Here is an 18,550-nt window from a genome sequence, read left to right as displayed (position 1 = left end):
GTCAGCCTCACACCACTGATTTGTAGTGTTTTAATGGACGCTGAGCTGGCACCTGTTGCTGTGGGATGTTTGGAAAACTAAGCCCCTGCACGTTCAGTACGAATCATGTTGAGTGCCTTGGTTTTGTAACAACTGGTGAATGTCTTTTTGCCTTTAACTTTGTCTCCGTGCAGCAACACCCCTTTTTCACCTACCACGACTCCAAAGTGACAGACGTTGCTAGCTTTGTGAAGAACATCCTCGGCGACTGAACACGCTCCGGGGAAAAGCGGGACTATTCCACACACACAAAAAAAAAGAAATAAAATAAAAGCACCAATCGCAAGACTGACACCTGTATGACACGCCCACCTCAGCCAGCAAGTGCAGAGGGACTCGGAGAGGCCGGGGGTGGCGACTGAAACTAAAGGGGGCTAGGGGCTTTGCCTAGCGACACACAGGAGCTGGGCAGGGGACGGGTGTGTGTGTGTGTGTGTTTGTGTGTATGTGTGTGCGCCTGATGTGTGTGTGTGTGTGTTAAAAGGAGGGGTGTATCAGTCCCGGGAATTTTCCTACACCAGACCTTAACCGTTATTTAACCAGTGAAACATGCCAGTCCTCTCAGTCCAAAGCCAGTTTCAACATCAGCTGATTTACTTTTTCTTGCTCTTTTTTTGTTCTTTATTTTTTTTGGTTTTAAATAAAGATGTCTGTCTGATTTCTAACATTAGTCATTTACATTGTCAACATCACAATACAAGAACCAGGCAAATAATAAACAAATGTATTAAATAAATGTAAAAGAGCGATATAGATATATTTATATATTCTATAAATGTGTGTATATACTCCGCGGATATTTCTGGGGTGTGATATTAAGAGTGCATGATGAAATATAGTGGTGGTTTTAATGGGGGTAGGAAAACAACCTATTGTTTGGGATGGATATTAAAAATAATCTCTTGTTCTCAAGTCAGTTAGTAGCAAAGATGGGAGCGCTGTAGTCTGCTGTGCTTCGGTACGTCGCGCCTTTAAGGGCTGACCTCAGGTCAGGTTTTTAAAACATAAAGGAGGTCCATAATTAGGCCCGAGTAACTGGCCTGAGTCAGTGGAGATTTCACAGAGCGGAGTTGTTGTTCTTGTGCAGTAGAAATGCTCTGGATGTGGAGTTTATTAGCTCTAAGGTCAAGTCGTTATTTTCATGCATCACTTTTTCTGAAACTTGTTTCAACGTCTTACTGTTTAAAAAGCTGTGTCAGTTCTGTCAGGTACGGATCGTAACAGGCTCAGATCCTGTTTGGACCCAGTTTTCACTCATTTTCAGGCGTATGAACCTGATTCGTCATCCCTGATCTCATCCCATTTAAATTTAATTTGACTCAGTGGCTCCTGCTTTTATTGCTGACCTTAGGATTGAACACAACGTAAGGAGAGTGTGAGAGTATCTGGAAGTCATGGTTGTAAAGTCACAACTCGCCTGGAGACAGGTTTTTATCCCATACTTTTGCCAAAAAGTGTTTTTGAAATTAATAACTTTGTCAAACGACAGAAATGAAAAGCCAGATCTGACACCATGACCCCAACAACACAAGGTTTTGATCGTGTTATTTATAATGTAGGCTTAATTAAACGTTTTTAATCTTTTAGCCCTGGACTGGAGAGATCTGTACCTGACTGCACTGAAGCTGAGTAATTCTGAGCTCTTCTGTGGTGAACAGAGAACACTCTGCTTTGTGAAATGTCCCCAGAGAGAAAGAAAGCTTTGAGAGTGCAGGTGTGCACTTCACGTACCCTCCATGAAGTGTGTATGAGTGTGTGTGTGTGTGTGTACATGTGTCTGTGTGTGTTGGGGAATTGGTATCTATTGGTCTGTTGCTTCATCTAGTCCTCTGTTCTGAGCCAATCAAAAGAGTCCTCGCTTTGTGTTCAACTGCAATTCAACTGGAAATTTCTATTATTATTTCTATTATTATGATTTACTATTATATGATTATTATTATAAAGTCAGCATAAGTAAATATGTATTAACCGTCTTGAGGTGTTTTGCAGTTTCTGTATTTATTGTAACTGCTGTTTTTTTTTGTTTTTGTTTTTCTCTTCTCATTGAAAACTTGACTTTTTAATTTTAAGGTGTGGATGTGAATGATAAGTTGTTGAAATGCATTTGCTGGTGTGTGGGGGATGTGTGTGTGTGGATGTGTGTTGTATTACAGTTTGGACACACGTAGCTGACACTTCTCTGAAAGTCTCACCGTGACTCAGAAGCCTGATTTGTGCCTCTTTATAGAAAAAAGAAAAAAAAAAAAACTAAAATACATTAAACTTAAAAAGAAAAAAAACAAAGACAAAAAAAATATACGAAACCCACGCTGCTTTGTGTTGCAGAGACGTGCTCCGCTGCCCTCGGGTTTGTGGATAAACGGGGGGCAGAGGGTGTTGCTTTGGGCTGCTGGTTCTGTTTGTGCAAAAAAACAAAAAAAACAAAAAAAAAATAGCTCTGTTTTTGGTGAAGACGTAAGGTTTTGATGATTATTTTTTCCCGTGTGTGTGTGCGTGCGTGCGTGCGCGTGAGACACCAGTGTATAAAGAATGAATAACAAGCTGATTCCCCTGTAATTGTTATACTGTATCATTCAAATCATAAAAGTTCCCCTCTATTTTTGCTGCATCTTTTTACTGTGCCATGAATGTAGACATGAGAAAGAAAAAGACTGTGTGAAAGGTCTGCTTTGTCTGAGATCCTTTATTTGCTTTTCGTTTCTGTCTTGTTTCTGCTGTAGTGCAGTGGGCCTCGGTGCTGCTCTCTCAAGTGAAGAGATGCTGTGCCCAGCAGCGTTTTTAAGTCACACAATGATGGAGCATTAGGGGACCGTTTCAGTCCTCGTGTTTATTCTGGAAGAAAACTAGCTGCCCTTTAAGGGTGTGTAGAGTTAAACATTAATGAACAACACACAAATAAAATGTTTTAAAGAGCAAGGAATCATTCTAAAACACACAAAAAATAACATTTATAAAAGTAAAATCCCATTCCCATTGAAAATGAATTGATGTGTGTAGTCCATGGATGAACCAGATTATGCTCCACGGAGTGGGTCCTCCACATGGGCGCGGCCATTTTTAAAGTAGATTTAGTACGTCTCTGATACATCCAAGCCGCTATGGCTTTGCGAAGGTTTGGTTTAATAAGGTGGTGATGAATCACTGGAGAAGAGCACTAATTGCTTTAATTAAATAATAAATAATGAATACATTGATACTGCACAGGTCACGTTTTATGTTGTTTCCCCCCCCCCATTTTTTTAATATATATCTAGCCTTTAAAATATTATCATAATATAGATTTTTCTAGTTCTTCAAGCGGGGTTAACTAAAGTTTTGTTTGTGTTGAATTGAGAATATAAACGTTGCGATGTACAAATAAAGCGATTAAGCCCTAAATATTAACGCTATTGATGTATATTAATTTTAATGTAAATTACGAGTCGAAGGATTTTCTCCTGGATTTACAAAGGTGTCTGTGCCTCTGTTCAATCGTAAGAATAAAGGATGATGTACGACATGTCAGTCACAGAAAGAATAATGTAATCGGACAGAAACACTGGGGTTATCAGTTTCATAGACACCACTGTTGCCTTCAAAAAAGGACCATCACAGAGCCCCGCTGTCTCGCTTCAGTCAAAAATTCACCATCCTTCAGTGACGTTAACAAAGAAAGGCAGCTCTCCGTGGAACTGAGGCCTTGCTGCTGCAGTTTTCTCTCGCCCTGGACCCCGAGGGACTCAGCTTTACAGATGATGATCTGGATCTGGAGGTTTGGCAGCAGGGAGAATGGTAAAATATGTATTTTCTTGAACAGGAACCTCATTAATAATACGATCTTGAAATGTAATTCTAAATCTCTCAGGTTCTCTGCACTTCCGTTGATAAATAATGCTTGTGAATTGTTCTGTAATGTGTTGCTGAAGTTTCCAATCTGTCAGAGAAACAGCATGTCCCCAGATGTTTTCCCCGTTTTTAATCACGTCACATTTTAAAATTCCAAAATCAGCTTTCACTCATAATCCATTGAAGATCTAATCTGTACATGTGATGACTGTACTTCAGGATTGCCCCCCACCCCTCACTATATATATACACACACACAGGGGTTGGACAATGACAGTGAAACACCTGGTTTTAGACCACAGTAATGTATTAGTCTGGTGTAGGGCCTCCTTTTGCGGCCGATACAGCGTCAGTTGGTCTTGGGAATGACATACACAAGTCCTGCACAGTGGTCAGAGGGATTTGAAGCCATTCTTCTTGCAGGATAGTGGGCAGGTCTCTACGTGATGCTGGTGGAGGAAAACGTTTCCTGACTCGCTCCTCCAAAACACCCCAAAGTGGCTCAATAATATTTAGATCTGGTGACTGTGCAGGCCATGGGAGATGTTCAACTTCACTTTCATGTTCATCAAACCAGTCTTTCACCAGTCTCGCTGTGTGTATTGGTGCGTTGTCGTCCTGATACACGGCACCGCCTTCAGGACACAGTGTTTGAACCATTGGATGCACATGATCTTACTGGTGCAGTGTGGAGTTAATGAAGATCGACCACCAGGCTGCTCCAATTTAGCCATGAAACCTCCCACACTACAATGACAGGGGTTTCACTTTCACTCTCCAACCCCTGTGTATATATATATATATATATATATATACACACTCCTTCGTGTTAAATGTTACAATATATTTATAATATCCATGCCTAGCTCTTGGTCATGTGGTTTGTGTACTCATTAAGGTAGCACCTGCACAAACCAGAGTAGGCATTACGTCTAAGTAGCTCTCTAGATTTTTCAAATACATTATTGCCTTCAGCAAATCACTCACACAAAACGTTACTGTTCAATTTTACCATTCCATCTTAAACACTGCAGTGGTGAAACAGGTTTCAGGCTGAAGATGCGTTCTGAACTTCGTTGGCTTTTAAGGTGGAACAGGGCATTAAAAAAGGTTTATTTTTTTTTTTAGTTTTATTATGTGAACTGTTTGTATTTTCTACTGTTTAAATAGTTGCTGCTGTGTGTAGTTTGTAGTTCCACAGTAAACACAAACATTACTGCAAACATTACCCCCCCCCACACACACACACACACACAAATTATTTTATTGTTTATTTATTGGAACTTTGATTAATTCTTTTCTCATTTTTTTTTTATTGTACGTTCTTGCACCAGTTTAAGACATATTTGTTTTAAAAATGTATGTTAAAAACGTTACCCTGGGCCGGTTGTTAGGTGCGTCTTGTGTTAACATGTAGCATGGTTTTAATTTACACTTTGCCCCTACAACACAATGTAAAGTTGCAAAGCGACGGAGCTAATTCTTTCCTGCCTCAGGAAAGAAGAACAATAAAAAGAATGTTTAATAGTGGTCTAAGCTAGTTGTAAACATAGTTTGTGAACATAAAAATGTATATGCATTAGGATACTGGTCAATATTTGGTGGTACAGATGGATATATCTGACCCACAGAGCAATGCAAAAAATAAATGTATTTAAAAAAAAAAAAAAAAGAAGCTTGACACATTGAAAACATGGCCTGAAGTTGACCCCTCCTACACGTACATGTCATGAAAAATTATTTTATTTATTTATTAACCAACACAGACACAGAGAGAACACACCACACTCCTTACAGACAGTCACCCGGAGGAAACCCACGCAGACACAGAGAGAACACATCACACTCCTCACAGACAGTCACCCGGAGGAAACCCACGCAGACACAGAGAGAACACACCACACTCCTCACAGACAGTCACCCGGAGGAAACCCACGCAGACACAGAGAGAACACACCACACTCCTCACAGACAGTCACCCGGAGGAAACCCACGCAGACACAAGGAGAACACACCACACTCCTCACAGACAGTCACCCGGAGCGGGACTAGAACCCACAACCTCCAGATCCCTGGAGCTGTGTGACTGCGACACCTACCTGCTGCGCCACCGTGCTGCCCCTATTATTATTTTTTGAATTAATTAATTTATTTCTGAATTATTTATATTTATTTTTATTATATTAGTTTCACTGTTCATGTCTCAGATGTTCATGACCCTGAGATCTAATTACCATCAGGTCGAGAAGGGGTCATATTCACTAGCACGCTAGGACATGAAAAGCTTGCACGTCACATGCAAACAATCCATACCCATGGCTTGAATAGGACAGCTGTCATAACCCTGTAGGCTGTTCATGAATGGATATAGGTACGGACCTTCAAGGATACGTGGAATTTCCTTCCATTATATGAAATGAAACCCGTCTCGGTTGGTGTTGTGAACACAAATGGAGCCATGGGGCAAGAGAGAAAATAATGGTAGCAAAATCAATTATTTGAAAACCTTGCTTTTATTGATAAGGCTTGATTTAGTGGCTTTGTAATCATTCAGGGGAAACTCAGGAGCAGAGTGTGTTAAAGTTTACAGTAGTGCTTTATCCTCTCCACTGTTAGCTGCCTTGATTTTCACTGTATTGTGGGATTAATAAGACTGATGACGCTCACTGATGACGTTTATCCCTTCATTGCCCTGCGTTAAGAGCTTTTACTCGTTTGAGAATCCTGCACTAGCTGTTAGAACATTTCTGTGAAGACATGATGGAGTACAGCCAGGTAAAGTTAGTAAGCCCAGGTACTGATATTTGATTATTGGAGCTCTACCGCTCCAGACAATGCTCTTCCCATGCTCCACAGCTCAGTGGAGGGTTTAAAGCCCTCTAGCAGACCCTTGGCACTGAGCATGCTGAGCCTCTGATCATGTGCAGCTGCTCCAAAATGTGTCACTTCGCTTCATAATTTTCTAAAAAAGATTCACAGCTTCTTGATTTCTCATCCTCTGTGAATCACTCGCTCCAACAAGTTTTCCTGCTTCCACTTCCTGCTCTTTATTCTGGTGATGCCAGACTGAGCTCTCTCTCTCTCTCTCTCTCTCGCTCTCTCTCTCTCTCTCTCTCTCTCTCTCTCTCTCTCTCACACTCACACACACACACACATGTTCACACAACAGAGTTTCTGAGTCTTTCATAAGAGTTCTGAGCCGTATGACTGTGCTGGTCAGTGCCAGGTTGTCCACTCCACTCGTCTTTTGGCTGTTATCGCTGTCATTAAATTAGGAGACGTGACAAAGACCAATGGAGCTTCAATGTGCAGCCAAGTAGCATGTGACTGACCACTTCTCTATCTTCTCTCTGTCTCTCACATGCTCACACACACACACACACACACAAGTAACAAAACAATAATAAATATGTGTTTTTAAATTCAGACCACACTTGGACAATGAAAACTCTCGCTGCTAGAATTCTGCCCCTTGATTTCTGTAAGGTCGTGTAGGAAGAGGTGTGAACTAAAATCACAGGCTGATTTACTTAATGTTTTTTTCTTTTCTGGATTCAAATCTCTACATTAACAGGTAGACCACCTATTGTTAGATAAAATAGGAGTTTGGACACTGCTGCGCACTGTATTTAGCCTCTGCGCATGTGTTTCTATAAAAATTGCAACAAAATATCTTCTGAGCAGCAAAACAATACAAAAATGGAAAACACTATCAGAAGAAGGAAAATAAATAAATAAAAAATGAGAAAAGGGATCTGATTAAAGGAGCGAATATAACGGCAGCAGCAGGTACATAGCATTACCTTTATATTCATATAAATAAATACAATTGAAGAACTAGAACCTCGCTCGTGATCGTGTGACAAGACTAGTAACTCGCTCCTCCTCTAGTTTTTCTTTAGTTTTTGTTTGAGAAACGAATCCAATCCGAATAGAGCTTTAGAAAGAGTCGGTCAATGTTGTGCCTGGTGTAAAACAAGCTTAAATTAGGCTGATCTCTGGATATTTGAGATGTGTTTTCCTGTCTGTCTTCACACTAGTGTTAAACAGTTGGGCCTTGAGGTAGAAAAGATGCAGCGGTCAGTCTTCTATCTGAAATTGCTGCAGATACTTGAAGCTAAGCAGTTTTTGGCGAATACATGGATGGGAGATTCCTAGGAAAGCTTGAGTAGCTGTGGTTCCCAGTGCCTGAGTTCAGTGACAGGGACACGGTACTGAATCCTTCCACGGCATCCTTCTGATGAGACGTACAACTGAGACTGTGACGTCCAGCTAAATGTCCCACTGTGGTCATTTCTGTCCTCCAGATCTACCCCATGGAAAGGTACTGGCCTCCATCACATCATCCAGGTGGATGCTGCACATTGGTGGTTAAGGCCAAATTATTATAAATCTGGAGTCTAGAAAAGAGCTATAGAAGTGTGATTATCATCATCATCCTCATCGTCAAAGCTCAAATGTCCATCTAGTGCACGTGTGTCTGCACCCCATGCTCTTTTTTTTTCCCCTCTCCCCTCAGTGTAAGCTCCCGGATTTATGCTTCATTTGATTAGCGCCAGGGAGATGAAAGAGTCTGAGTAGAAGGACATTCATTCTTTAGAAGTTCTTAGGTGTTTATTTCAATTACAGTCCCATGCCCAGCTCATCACAGGCCACAATGAAGCCTTTGTTTTTATTTACAGGTCCTGCTCGGCTCCAGTAATGACTGATCCTTTAGGAAAACGCTTTAGCCACGTGTCCGGTTGATATCATATTCTCTAATGAAAGGTTATGTGCCTGCTTTGTGTGTGTGTGTGTGTGTGTGTGAGATCACTTTTATTTACAGGCACTGATACGTACCTACTGATAGATCTGTGTTTGTGTGTGTGTGTGTGTGTTCACTACGTCACAGTAGAACAAAGAGCCTCGTTGGCATCCACGTGACATCCCAAATCCCCAAAGACTCCTGCACACTCCTGTTTAAGAGTCTCCGCAGGAACCCGCTGTTCTCACAGGCGGTGTGTCACTGACTTATCATCTTTTTACTGGAAGCAGACATTAAGACTTTAATTAATCACAAGACTTATTCTCATACTTACATCTCCATCCTGTGCAGTTCTCAAAGTTAAAACACTGAGAATTAAAGGAAGCTCTTCCGTCTGGAAGTGTAATATTACCGCTATTCCTGCTGAAGACCTCATCTCTTTGTCTTCTTTCTGTGTTTGTTTGTCTGCCGTCTGCAAAGTGGAAAGCACCAGATTCAAGAGCAGTGGTCACTCACTGTTCTCCTGGAAATTTCTGACAGAGTTTAGTTCCTGTCTCTGTCACAGGCAGCCCCTCTTTATTTCAGAGGGAAATATTATGCCCCTTTTTCTACAAGTGAACACAGTACTGGGTCTTAATAAAATATGTGGTATCAAAACACCACAAGGATCAAACCCCACAGTAGTGTTCTCCCCCTGTGTAAACAGCCCTGTTCAGAACGCCCGCTTTCAGCACCTGTTCCTTTAAATGATAATGAGCCGCTCGCTGTTCACCCCGACCCCGAGCGCACAGCAGTGAGGAGCGAGGAGCAGAAGCTCTGGTTTTTAGCCGTTTTCACTCTGTTCTCTTTCTTCTCCGTTTTTACTCCGTGCTCTTATTTCTCTGCGCTTGTCGTGCCTGTTTTACCCTGTTTACCCTCACCTTTGTGCTCTCATATAAATGCATGCCCAGCGCTGTGATTGGACAGACTCAGGCTCAAAGTGCGACTCTGAAGTCTCTGGAGTCTACGTAGGATTCAGCACAAATATAGAACGGTTTACTTTGTCCCATTTTTATCCCACTTCATGACTTAGGCAGCCCACAGAAACACTGACTGGGTGGTCTTACTTCTTAGGCTCCAGATCCCCAAACGTGCACTAAATAAGTGATTTGTTCTTGTCAAAGGCAGGATGAGTTGGATTTGTCCGTTTCTGTTTAAACACAGTTCAAAGCCTTGGTCGAGTGAGCTAGGACATGAATGAAGAGAGGGAGCTGCAATAGTGTGAACAAAGCATTAGCAAAAAAAGAGTTACATCCTTTTCTTTCATTTACTGCATGAAAGACAAGGTCAGTTTATTTCTAAAGCACATTTTATTCAGAGGGTAAATCCCAAGTAGAAAGAGGGACACGGCATCACCTTGTGTAATGTTTACAGTTCAGATTATTGACAGTGGGTCCGTCATGTGAATGATGTAGTGCTGCTAAACCGGTTCCTTGTAGCTAAAGCCTTTCCTTTAATTAATCTCGTAGTATAGATGGCCTGGGCATTGGTCTGGTTCAGGCAGATATGCAGTTGAGCATACAGGAAGTAATGTGTAAATAATACCTTAAAGGGAATGTCTACGACTGGGGAAGCACAGCTCTAGGCTCCGTGTTTTTTAAGGTGGAACGATATGTTTGAAGGAAAATGTTATTTGTGCGTGGATGAAGTGTAACTCGTCTGTAAGTTTTTATTCACTGTTTGATTTCCCACAGAGACTCATTTGCAACTTGAGGTGTTTTGTTTTGTAGCACTGTCGCTAACGCAGTTAGCCGCCTCCTGAGTTTGGAGACATTTCCATCTTAAGTGATCAGAAACAGCAAAAAATAAGCCAATATTACCCACCTGTCGAGCAGGAATAGAGCAACATCCTCATCTCAGGGTGTGTGAGAGAGAGAAACTGTTGTAGAGGACAGAGCCGGTATGTTTTTTCATTCATTTGCAGACACTGGTTCTTCGTAAACACATTAGACCAGTGTCCAGCTCAAACCGACTGGAGCGCAGCGAATGGTGAGGAAACATCTGAACTTTATAAAAAGTGATTTTACAATCGTGAACTGCTAAAAAGAAAAGGGATGGAAACATCTAGATGTAGCACAAGTGCAGATGTCATCGGATATGTCTCTTGGTTTTGTGGGACTGCTGGACACAGTGCTAATTGTATATTATGGTATATATTGTGTGCTGAAGGCTTGAGAAGCAGGCCTCTCTCTCTCTCTCTCTCTCTCTCTCTCTCTCTCTCTGTGTGTTTTCACTTCTAATGATGTGTTAAATACCTACTCTCCTCCAATAGTGCAGTTTCTGCAGTGCTGAGCCCGGATCACACCGTGACAGATGTTCTGTTCTCTCTATTACAGATAACTGAAGCATCATAATAATCCTGAAGCTGTAATTTTAAGGTAAAAATACTACCTAGTGTTCCTTTAAACTTTGAGACTGGGGTCATTCTGGAAGTTTCTTGCCCTGTTACCCGCTCATCCTTTAAACCTGCTGAATTAACCTGGTACGTCCACCCTGAGAATTGATTGTCCTTGCTTATTCAGCACGGCCGATGGTTAATTCTATATGAAGGGAGGAATGTGGGCTCCTTTCTTCACCGTGGCTGGATAAGTCCAGAGGAATTCGGCGAATATCTTGGGTGCCCTGCTATAATGACAGCGGCTGGTGAAAGGTTTTTTTCTTTCGGTTTGATGCACCCCCTCACTCCTCAGCTTCAGACAGTGGCCACGGAGACGGGATTTGACTGGTGGGCTCAGGGCCAGTGTTTAGTCAAATCAAATTTGGTGAAAAGGGGGTTTTTGAGTGCAGTCACGTAGCGTCGTCCTGCCGTTTGAGTGTGTGTGTGTGTGTGTGTGTGAACCTGATGAACTGATGAGGATATTACGTGTATTAAAGAGAAGGAAGCCCCAGACTCATCCACACTGGTCACAAATACAACACGGGGGCAGCAGAAACGTGTGAAAATGAAAGCGTGTCTGTCAAAACAAGGAAGTGCACACAAATGATTTGGCCCCTTGAACTCGAGGCTCCTTTAGGGACACCTGGGGCCCCTGGGGACCTTGTAGCTCGAAGTATCTCATGACCACCTGTTCTGATTGTTTTGATGCACATCCCTTGTGAACCTGACCTTGTCACTGGCCTGTTTGAATATTGGGTTATTTATAACGACCAACCTGACCTTCCCACTTCCAGGCTTCAGAGGAAAACCGGGATACACACACACACACACACACACACACACACAGTCTCACAGACCTCCGTTTTCAGATCTTTGTCATCTTCAGTGACCTCACACACTCACAAACTCACGTCTGCAGAGGATGTGTCCAGTGAGAGTGACCACAGCCGTTCATCCCCTCACAAGGCCGGATACATAGACTACGTTTTTTTTTTTTTTTTTAAGTTAAAAATATCCTTTTTGATCCACGTGTTTCCAGTGGGAAGTGAGCCACACACACACACACACATACAAACAAAATCCTCTTTCCATCTCTTTCTCCTCCTTGAGTGTGTTTAGAGCTCACTTCCCATTGTAAACTACACACACACACACACACACAGATTCATGGATGAGAAATATGGAAAGAGGATTGTGTGTGTGTGTGTGTGTGAGAGCGAGGTGTTTGGAAGAGTGAGTAAAACCTAGAAACTCCTGATAACCTTCACAAAAATGCAATTACTGAATGTAACTCTATGACTTAGTGCGTATAAATGAGTGTTTAACTTAGTTTGTATTTTTGAGTATATGAATATGTGTGTAGGATTGAGAATATATGAATGAGTGTGCAGGATTGAGTGTATAGGAATGAGTGTGCAGGACTGAGTGTGTAGGAATGAGTGTGCAGGACTGAGTGTGTAGGAATGTGTGTGCAGGATTGAGTGTGTAGGAATGAGTGTGCAGGATTGAGTGTGTAGGAATGTGTGTGCAGGATTGAGAGTGTATAGGAATGAGTGTGCAAGATTGAGAGTGTATAGGAATGAGTGTGCAGGATTTAGTGTGTAGGAATGTGTGTGCAGGATTGAGAGTGTATAGGAATGAGTGTGTAGGAATGAGTGTGCGGGATTGAGTGTGTAGGAATGTGTGTGCAGGATTGAGAGTGTATAGGAATGAGTGTGTAGGATTTAGTGTGTAGAAATGAGTGTGCATGATTGAGAGTGTATGAATGAGTGTGTAGGATTGAGTGTGTATGAATGAGTGTGCAGGATTGAGAGTGTATGAATGAGTGTGCAGGATTGAGAGTGTAGGAATGAGTGTGTGGGATTTAGAGTGTATAAATATATGTGTTCAGGATTGAGAGTGTATGAATGAGTGTGCAGGATTGAGAGTGTATGAATGAGTGTGCAGGCTTGAGAGTGTATGAATGAGTGTGCAGGATTGAGAGTGTAGGAATGAGTGTGTGGGATTTAGAGTGTATAAATATATGTGTTCAGGATTGAGAGTGTAGGAATGAGTGTGTGGGATTTAGAGTGTATAAATATATGTGTTCAGGATTGAGAGTGTATGAATGAGTGTGCAGGCTTGAGAGGGTATGAATGAGTGTGCAGAATTGAGTGTGTATAAATGAGTGTGCAGAATTGAGTGTGTAGGACTGAGTGTGCAGGATTGAGAGTGTATGAATGAGTGTGCAGGCTTGAGAGTGTATGAATGAGTGTGCAGGATTGAGTGTGTATAAATGAGTGTGCAGAATTAAGTGTGTAGAAATGAGTGTGCAGGATTGAGAGTGTATGAATGAGTGTGCAGGATTAAAAGTGTATGTGTAAGGGTTCAGACAGGGGCCCAGTTGCCCACTAGGCCAACCCCAGCCAGCAGAGAGAGACATGGAACCAACACACCTTAGTTAAGAGAAATCAGCAGCACCTGTTTCTCTTCTACTTAAGGAAAGCCAACACACACCTCAGTGCTATTGGGTTTCTCTTTTCAAGAGTGCCACACGAGCCTAGTGGTAATTTTGGTAAAGTCCCTAGAGTGTTCTCCTGGGTCACTCTCCTGTGAAATCTTCTTGAGTCTTTTGTTCTTTGTTTATCTCTTTTATTAAAAATATATGTATATATTTCTAAACTTAGTGTTTCTTCTTTTCTCAAATATTTTGGTTTGGCATCTTTGCCTATTTAGCTGTCTTTTCCTTCTCTAATTTGGGAAGTTCTTTTTTGTTTTTTAGTTGAATTTCGTTTTCTGGTTTTTCTGTACTTGAGTTCATTAATGAACTACTCCACTAGTAGTTCACTCAGGGTTCCTTGGTTTTAACCCATCCCTGGGTAAGATATCACATTACAGCAAGACTGAGCCATAACATGGACTCAGCAGAATCCACAGACATGGACCAACTTAGAACTGCCATAATGGCTCTGGGAGCTACCGTTGGCAGGCATGAACAGGCCCTTCAACAGGTACTATCGCACTTGCAAGGTCTTACTTCTACCCCTGGTCCTGCTCCTCTAGTTGTACCAGCTCCTGAACCCATCCCACAGTCCGAACCCCACCTACCACCCCCTGAAAGGTCTGATGGGGAACCTGGGCACTGTTGAGGCTTTCTGCTGCAGTGCTCTCTAGCCTTTGAGCAACAGCCCTCTCGCTTCCCCACTGAGAGGGCCAAGGTGGAATACATTAACTCTTTAAGTTGAGTTGGCCCTTGCTTGGGCCACACCGTTTGGGAGAACCAGCCTGATGTATGCGCCACAGCAGCCTTGTTTCCTGCTGCAATGCGCCAGGCTTTTGATCACCCCGGCTGTGGAGGGGAGTCTGGTTCCCGTCTTTTGCGCATTCGGCAGGGAAAAATCTGTGGCTGATTATGCAATTGAATTCCGCACACTGGCGGCGGAAAGTGGCTGGAATTCATCTGCATTGGTAGCAGCCTTCCAGCAGGGGTTAAGCGAGGAACTCAAAGATAAGTTAGCCTTGTGAGACACCTCTTCCTCTCCTGAGGGTCTAATTAAAGTGACACTTCAATTGGACAACCATTTGCGAGAGCATCATAGGACTAGGGAAGTAATGAGCTCCTTGCAATGTTTTTTTTTTTTTTTTTACACCACCTCCCCTTCATGCCCAGAGTCACCTGATGAGGCTGAGGTGGCCATGCAGTTAGGGCACACTCGTCTGTCTCGCCAGTAATGAGAAACCCGCATGCAAGAGGGTAGATGCATATACTGTGGGCAACATGGGCATTTGTGACCAACTTGCCCAGAGTTGTTAGGGAAAGGCAAAGTCTTTAACCAATCTCCTCATGTCTCTGGGGTGTTTCTCAATGCCAGCATCTCTTGGGAACATATTCAGGAGAAGCACCTCAGTGCATTTGTAGATAAAGGAGCTGCTGGCAATTTTATTGATTTCTCCTTAGCAAGAACCTTAAAGCTCCCACTTGCACCTCTTGAACATTCATTGCCAATATCGGCTGTTGATGGTTGGTCCCTTGAAACAGGAGTGATGTCTCAACAGACAATGAACAGGCCACCTTGTTTCTCATCAGTGCCCCCCATTTGCAGCTGGTTCTTGACTTTCCCTGGCTGCAGCGCCATAACCCCTGTATTGACTGGGTATTGCGATGAGTAATCACCTGGGGGCCCCAATGCCAAGTGTCATGTTTAGAAGTCCACCCCACCAAACCTAAAGTCAGCACATCACTTTCAAGCATTCCTGATTTGTCTCGAGTTCCCCATGAGTACTATGATCTGAGGGAGGTTTTCAGTAAACAGAAAGCCCAGATCCTGCCTCCCCACCAGTCATATGATTGTGCCATCAACCTTCTCCCTGGTACTGATCCTCCTCGGGGCAGACTATTTTCCCTTTCAGGTCCTGAGCAGAAAGCCATGGAGGATTATGTACAAGAATCTTTGGCTTTGAGTTTCATTCACGCTTCAACCTCACCAGCAGGGGCTAGGTTCTTCTTTGTAGGGAAAAAAGATGGAGGTCTTCATCCCTGCATAGATTACCAGGGTCTAAACAAAATCACGGTGAAGGATCATTATATTTTGCCCCTCATGACCTCAGACTTTGAGGCACTATAGCAGGATTCAATTTTTACTAAACTGGATCTGCGCAGTGCCTATAACCTTATTCAGGTGATGAGTGGAAGATGGCCTTCATCACTCCATCGGGCCACTATGAGTACCTTGTTATGCCCTTTGGTCTAATGAATGAACCAGCCGTCTTCCAAAGTTACATCAATGAGGTCTTGAGGGAGACTCTAGACCGCTATGCATTTGTTTATCTTGATATTCTCCTTTACAGTCGCTCTCTCGAGGATCACACAATTCATGTTAGAAGGGTTCTCCAGCTACTTCTGGTGAACCGTCTTTACATAAAGCTGGAGAAATCCCCATTTCATGTGCCATCTGTTTCCTTCCTTGGATTTGTAGTATCTAAGGGGAGGCTGAACATGGATCCAGCTAAAACCTAAAGCAGTCATGGACTGTCCATAACCAACATCTCTTCGACTGCTGCAACACTTTCTGGGATTTGTCAATTTTTTCCGATGTTTTATCCAGAATTTCAGCACCATCACAGTCCCACTAACTTCCCTGACAAAGAAGTCCACTGAACGGTTTCAATGGTCAGATGAAGCCCAGAAAGGTTTTGAAGAGCTCAAACATCACTTGCCCACAGCTCCGGTCTTACAACTTCCTGATCCAGACCTTCCCTTTCTGGTGGAAGTAGATGCTTCAGACATAGGCGTAGGGGCAGTACTGTCTCAGTGTTCAACTTCTGACAAGTTACACCCCTGTACCTTCTTTTCTCATCGTCTCACTCTGGCAGAGCAAAATTATTATGTTGGTGACGGGGAACTTCTAGCAGTGAAATTGGCCTTGGATGAATGGAGGCACTGGCTAGAGGGTGCTAAACATCAGTTCCTGGTCTGGACGCACCACAAAAACTGGGCTTATGTGCAACAGGCCAAACGCCTAAAGCCTGTCAGTCCAGGTGGGCATTTTTTTTGCCCAGTTTGATTTCATTCTCTCATATCGACCAGGCTATAAGAATGCGAAGCCAGATGCCCTCTCTCGGCAGTGGGATCCTCCATCCTCTGAAGACCCACCAAAGCTGTTAATTCCTGAGACCCGAATTGTGACTCCTCTACGCTGGGGTTTGGAGACTGCGGTTTAAACTGCCCTTCAAAGCGAACCTGACCCAGGTGGGGGCCCGCCAGGGAGGCTCTATGTCCTCACTTCAGTAAGGGTCCATGTCCTACAGTGGGGACATGCAGCACACTAGGCCATCAATCGCACCGGGGAGTTTGTCCAAAGGCGTTTTTGGTGGCCCAAGATGGACCAAGATATTCGGGCCTGCCAGATCTGTGCAAAAAATAAGGAGCCTAGAACACAACCAGCAGGCCCACTTCACCCCTTGCCCCTTCCTTCACGACCATGGTCTCACCTCTCCTTAGACTTTGTCACAGGATTAACAGTATCCCAATGCAACACTGTGATCTTAGTTATAGTTGACAGATTTTCTAAAGCCTGCAAATTCATTGCCCCACCCAAACTTACATCAGCCAAGGAGACTGCCAAACTGCTCCTTCAGCATGTGGTTAGGGTTCATGGGCTTCCTACAGATTTGGTCTCTGATCGTGGCCCCCAGTTTGCCAGTCGATTTTGGAAGGAATTTTGCCAGCTACTGGGCGCCTCCTGGGAGCCTGTCATCAGGCTTTCACCCACAGTCCAATGACCAGACAGAGGCTCAACCAGGATCTGAAAAGAACACTAAGGTGTCTGGTTTCTGATAATTCATCATCTTGCACTGATCACCTGCTTTGGGCCGAGTACACCCATAATACTTTGCTGCACTCATCCCTAGGCATGTCTCCATTTGAGTGCCAATTTGGGTATGTTCCCCCGATGTTTCCAGAGCAGGAGGCTGAAGTAGGGGTTTCAGCAGCTGAACACTTCGTTCGCCGATGTATGGGAAAAAGCTTGAAAGGCTCTTCAGGCTGCTTCTGTGATCCAGAAGCGAGCTGCTGACCAGAGAAGAAAACTTGGGCCTACCTTTTGGCCAGGGCTGTAGGTCTGGCTTTCCACTAGGGATATGCCCCTCCATGTGGAATCCCGGAAACTGGCCCCACGTTATGTGGGTCCCTTCAAGGTCATTCGGAGACTGCTTATGTCTCCCAAGATCCATGAGCATAAATCCTACATTTTACATGTCACATCTTAAGCCAGTACTCTGCAGTACCCATGCCCCAGTTCCAGATTCCCCAGCACCATGGCTGGTGTATGGGAAACCAGCATACAGAGTCCGTCGTCTGTTAGACTCACGGCTGAGTCCGAGGCCACACCCAGTATCTTGTGGACTGGGAGGGGTACGGGCCTGAGGTCCCTGTCTGCGACATCTTGGACCCTGAGCTTATAAGGGCCTTCAAACATGACCGTGCTGCATCATTGGGAACATCGGATGCCGTTCCTCGGAGGGGGGAGGTCCTGTAAGGGTTCAGACAGGGGCCCAGTTGCCCACTAGGCCAACCTCAGCCAGCAGAGGGAGACATGGAGCCAACATGCCTTAGTTAAGAGAAATCAGCAGCACCTGTTTGTCTCCTATGTAAGGAAAGCCAACACACACTTCAGTGCTCAGTCTTGGGTTTCTCTTTTCAAGACACAAGCCTAGCTGGTAATTTTGGTAAAGTCCCTAGAGTGTTCTCCTGGGTCTCTCTCCTGTGAAATCTTCTTGAATCTTTTGTTCCTTGTTTATCTCTTTTATTTAAAAAAAAACATTCTAATCTTATTTCTTCTTTTCTTGAATATTTTGGTTTGGCATCTTCGCCTATTTAGTTAGTCTTTTCCTTCTTTAATTTGGGAAGTTCCTTTTTGTTTATTAGTTGAATCCATTTAACAAACTACTCCACTAGTAGCTCACTCAGGGTTCCTTGGCTTTAACTCATCCCCGTGTAAGCTAACACATTACAGTATGAATAATCACTGTGTAGGATTGAGTGTGTA

General features: G+C 43.4%; 1 protein-coding gene across 1 annotated transcript in view; it reads left to right on the top strand.

Moving 5' to 3' along the window:
- Positions 1 to 3,287, top strand: part of map2k6 (mitogen-activated protein kinase kinase 6) — a 34,422-nt gene extending 31,135 nt beyond the window's left edge. The window contains exon 12 of the mRNA XM_066664372.1: positions 174 to 3,287. Coding sequence (XP_066520469.1) covers positions 174 to 251 — 78 coding nt within the window. The 3' untranslated portion in view covers positions 252 to 3,287. The remainder of the gene's footprint in view (positions 1 to 173) is intronic.
- The last annotated feature ends 15,263 nt before the right edge of the window (positions 3,288 to 18,550 follow it).

The sequence above is a fragment of the Hoplias malabaricus genome, chromosome 3 (assembly GCF_029633855.1).
Source record: "Hoplias malabaricus isolate fHopMal1 chromosome 3, fHopMal1.hap1, whole genome shotgun sequence".
Classification (NCBI taxonomy): domain Eukaryota; kingdom Metazoa; phylum Chordata; class Actinopteri; order Characiformes; family Erythrinidae; genus Hoplias; species Hoplias malabaricus.
This window is presented reverse-complemented; position numbering and strand designations above follow the sequence as displayed.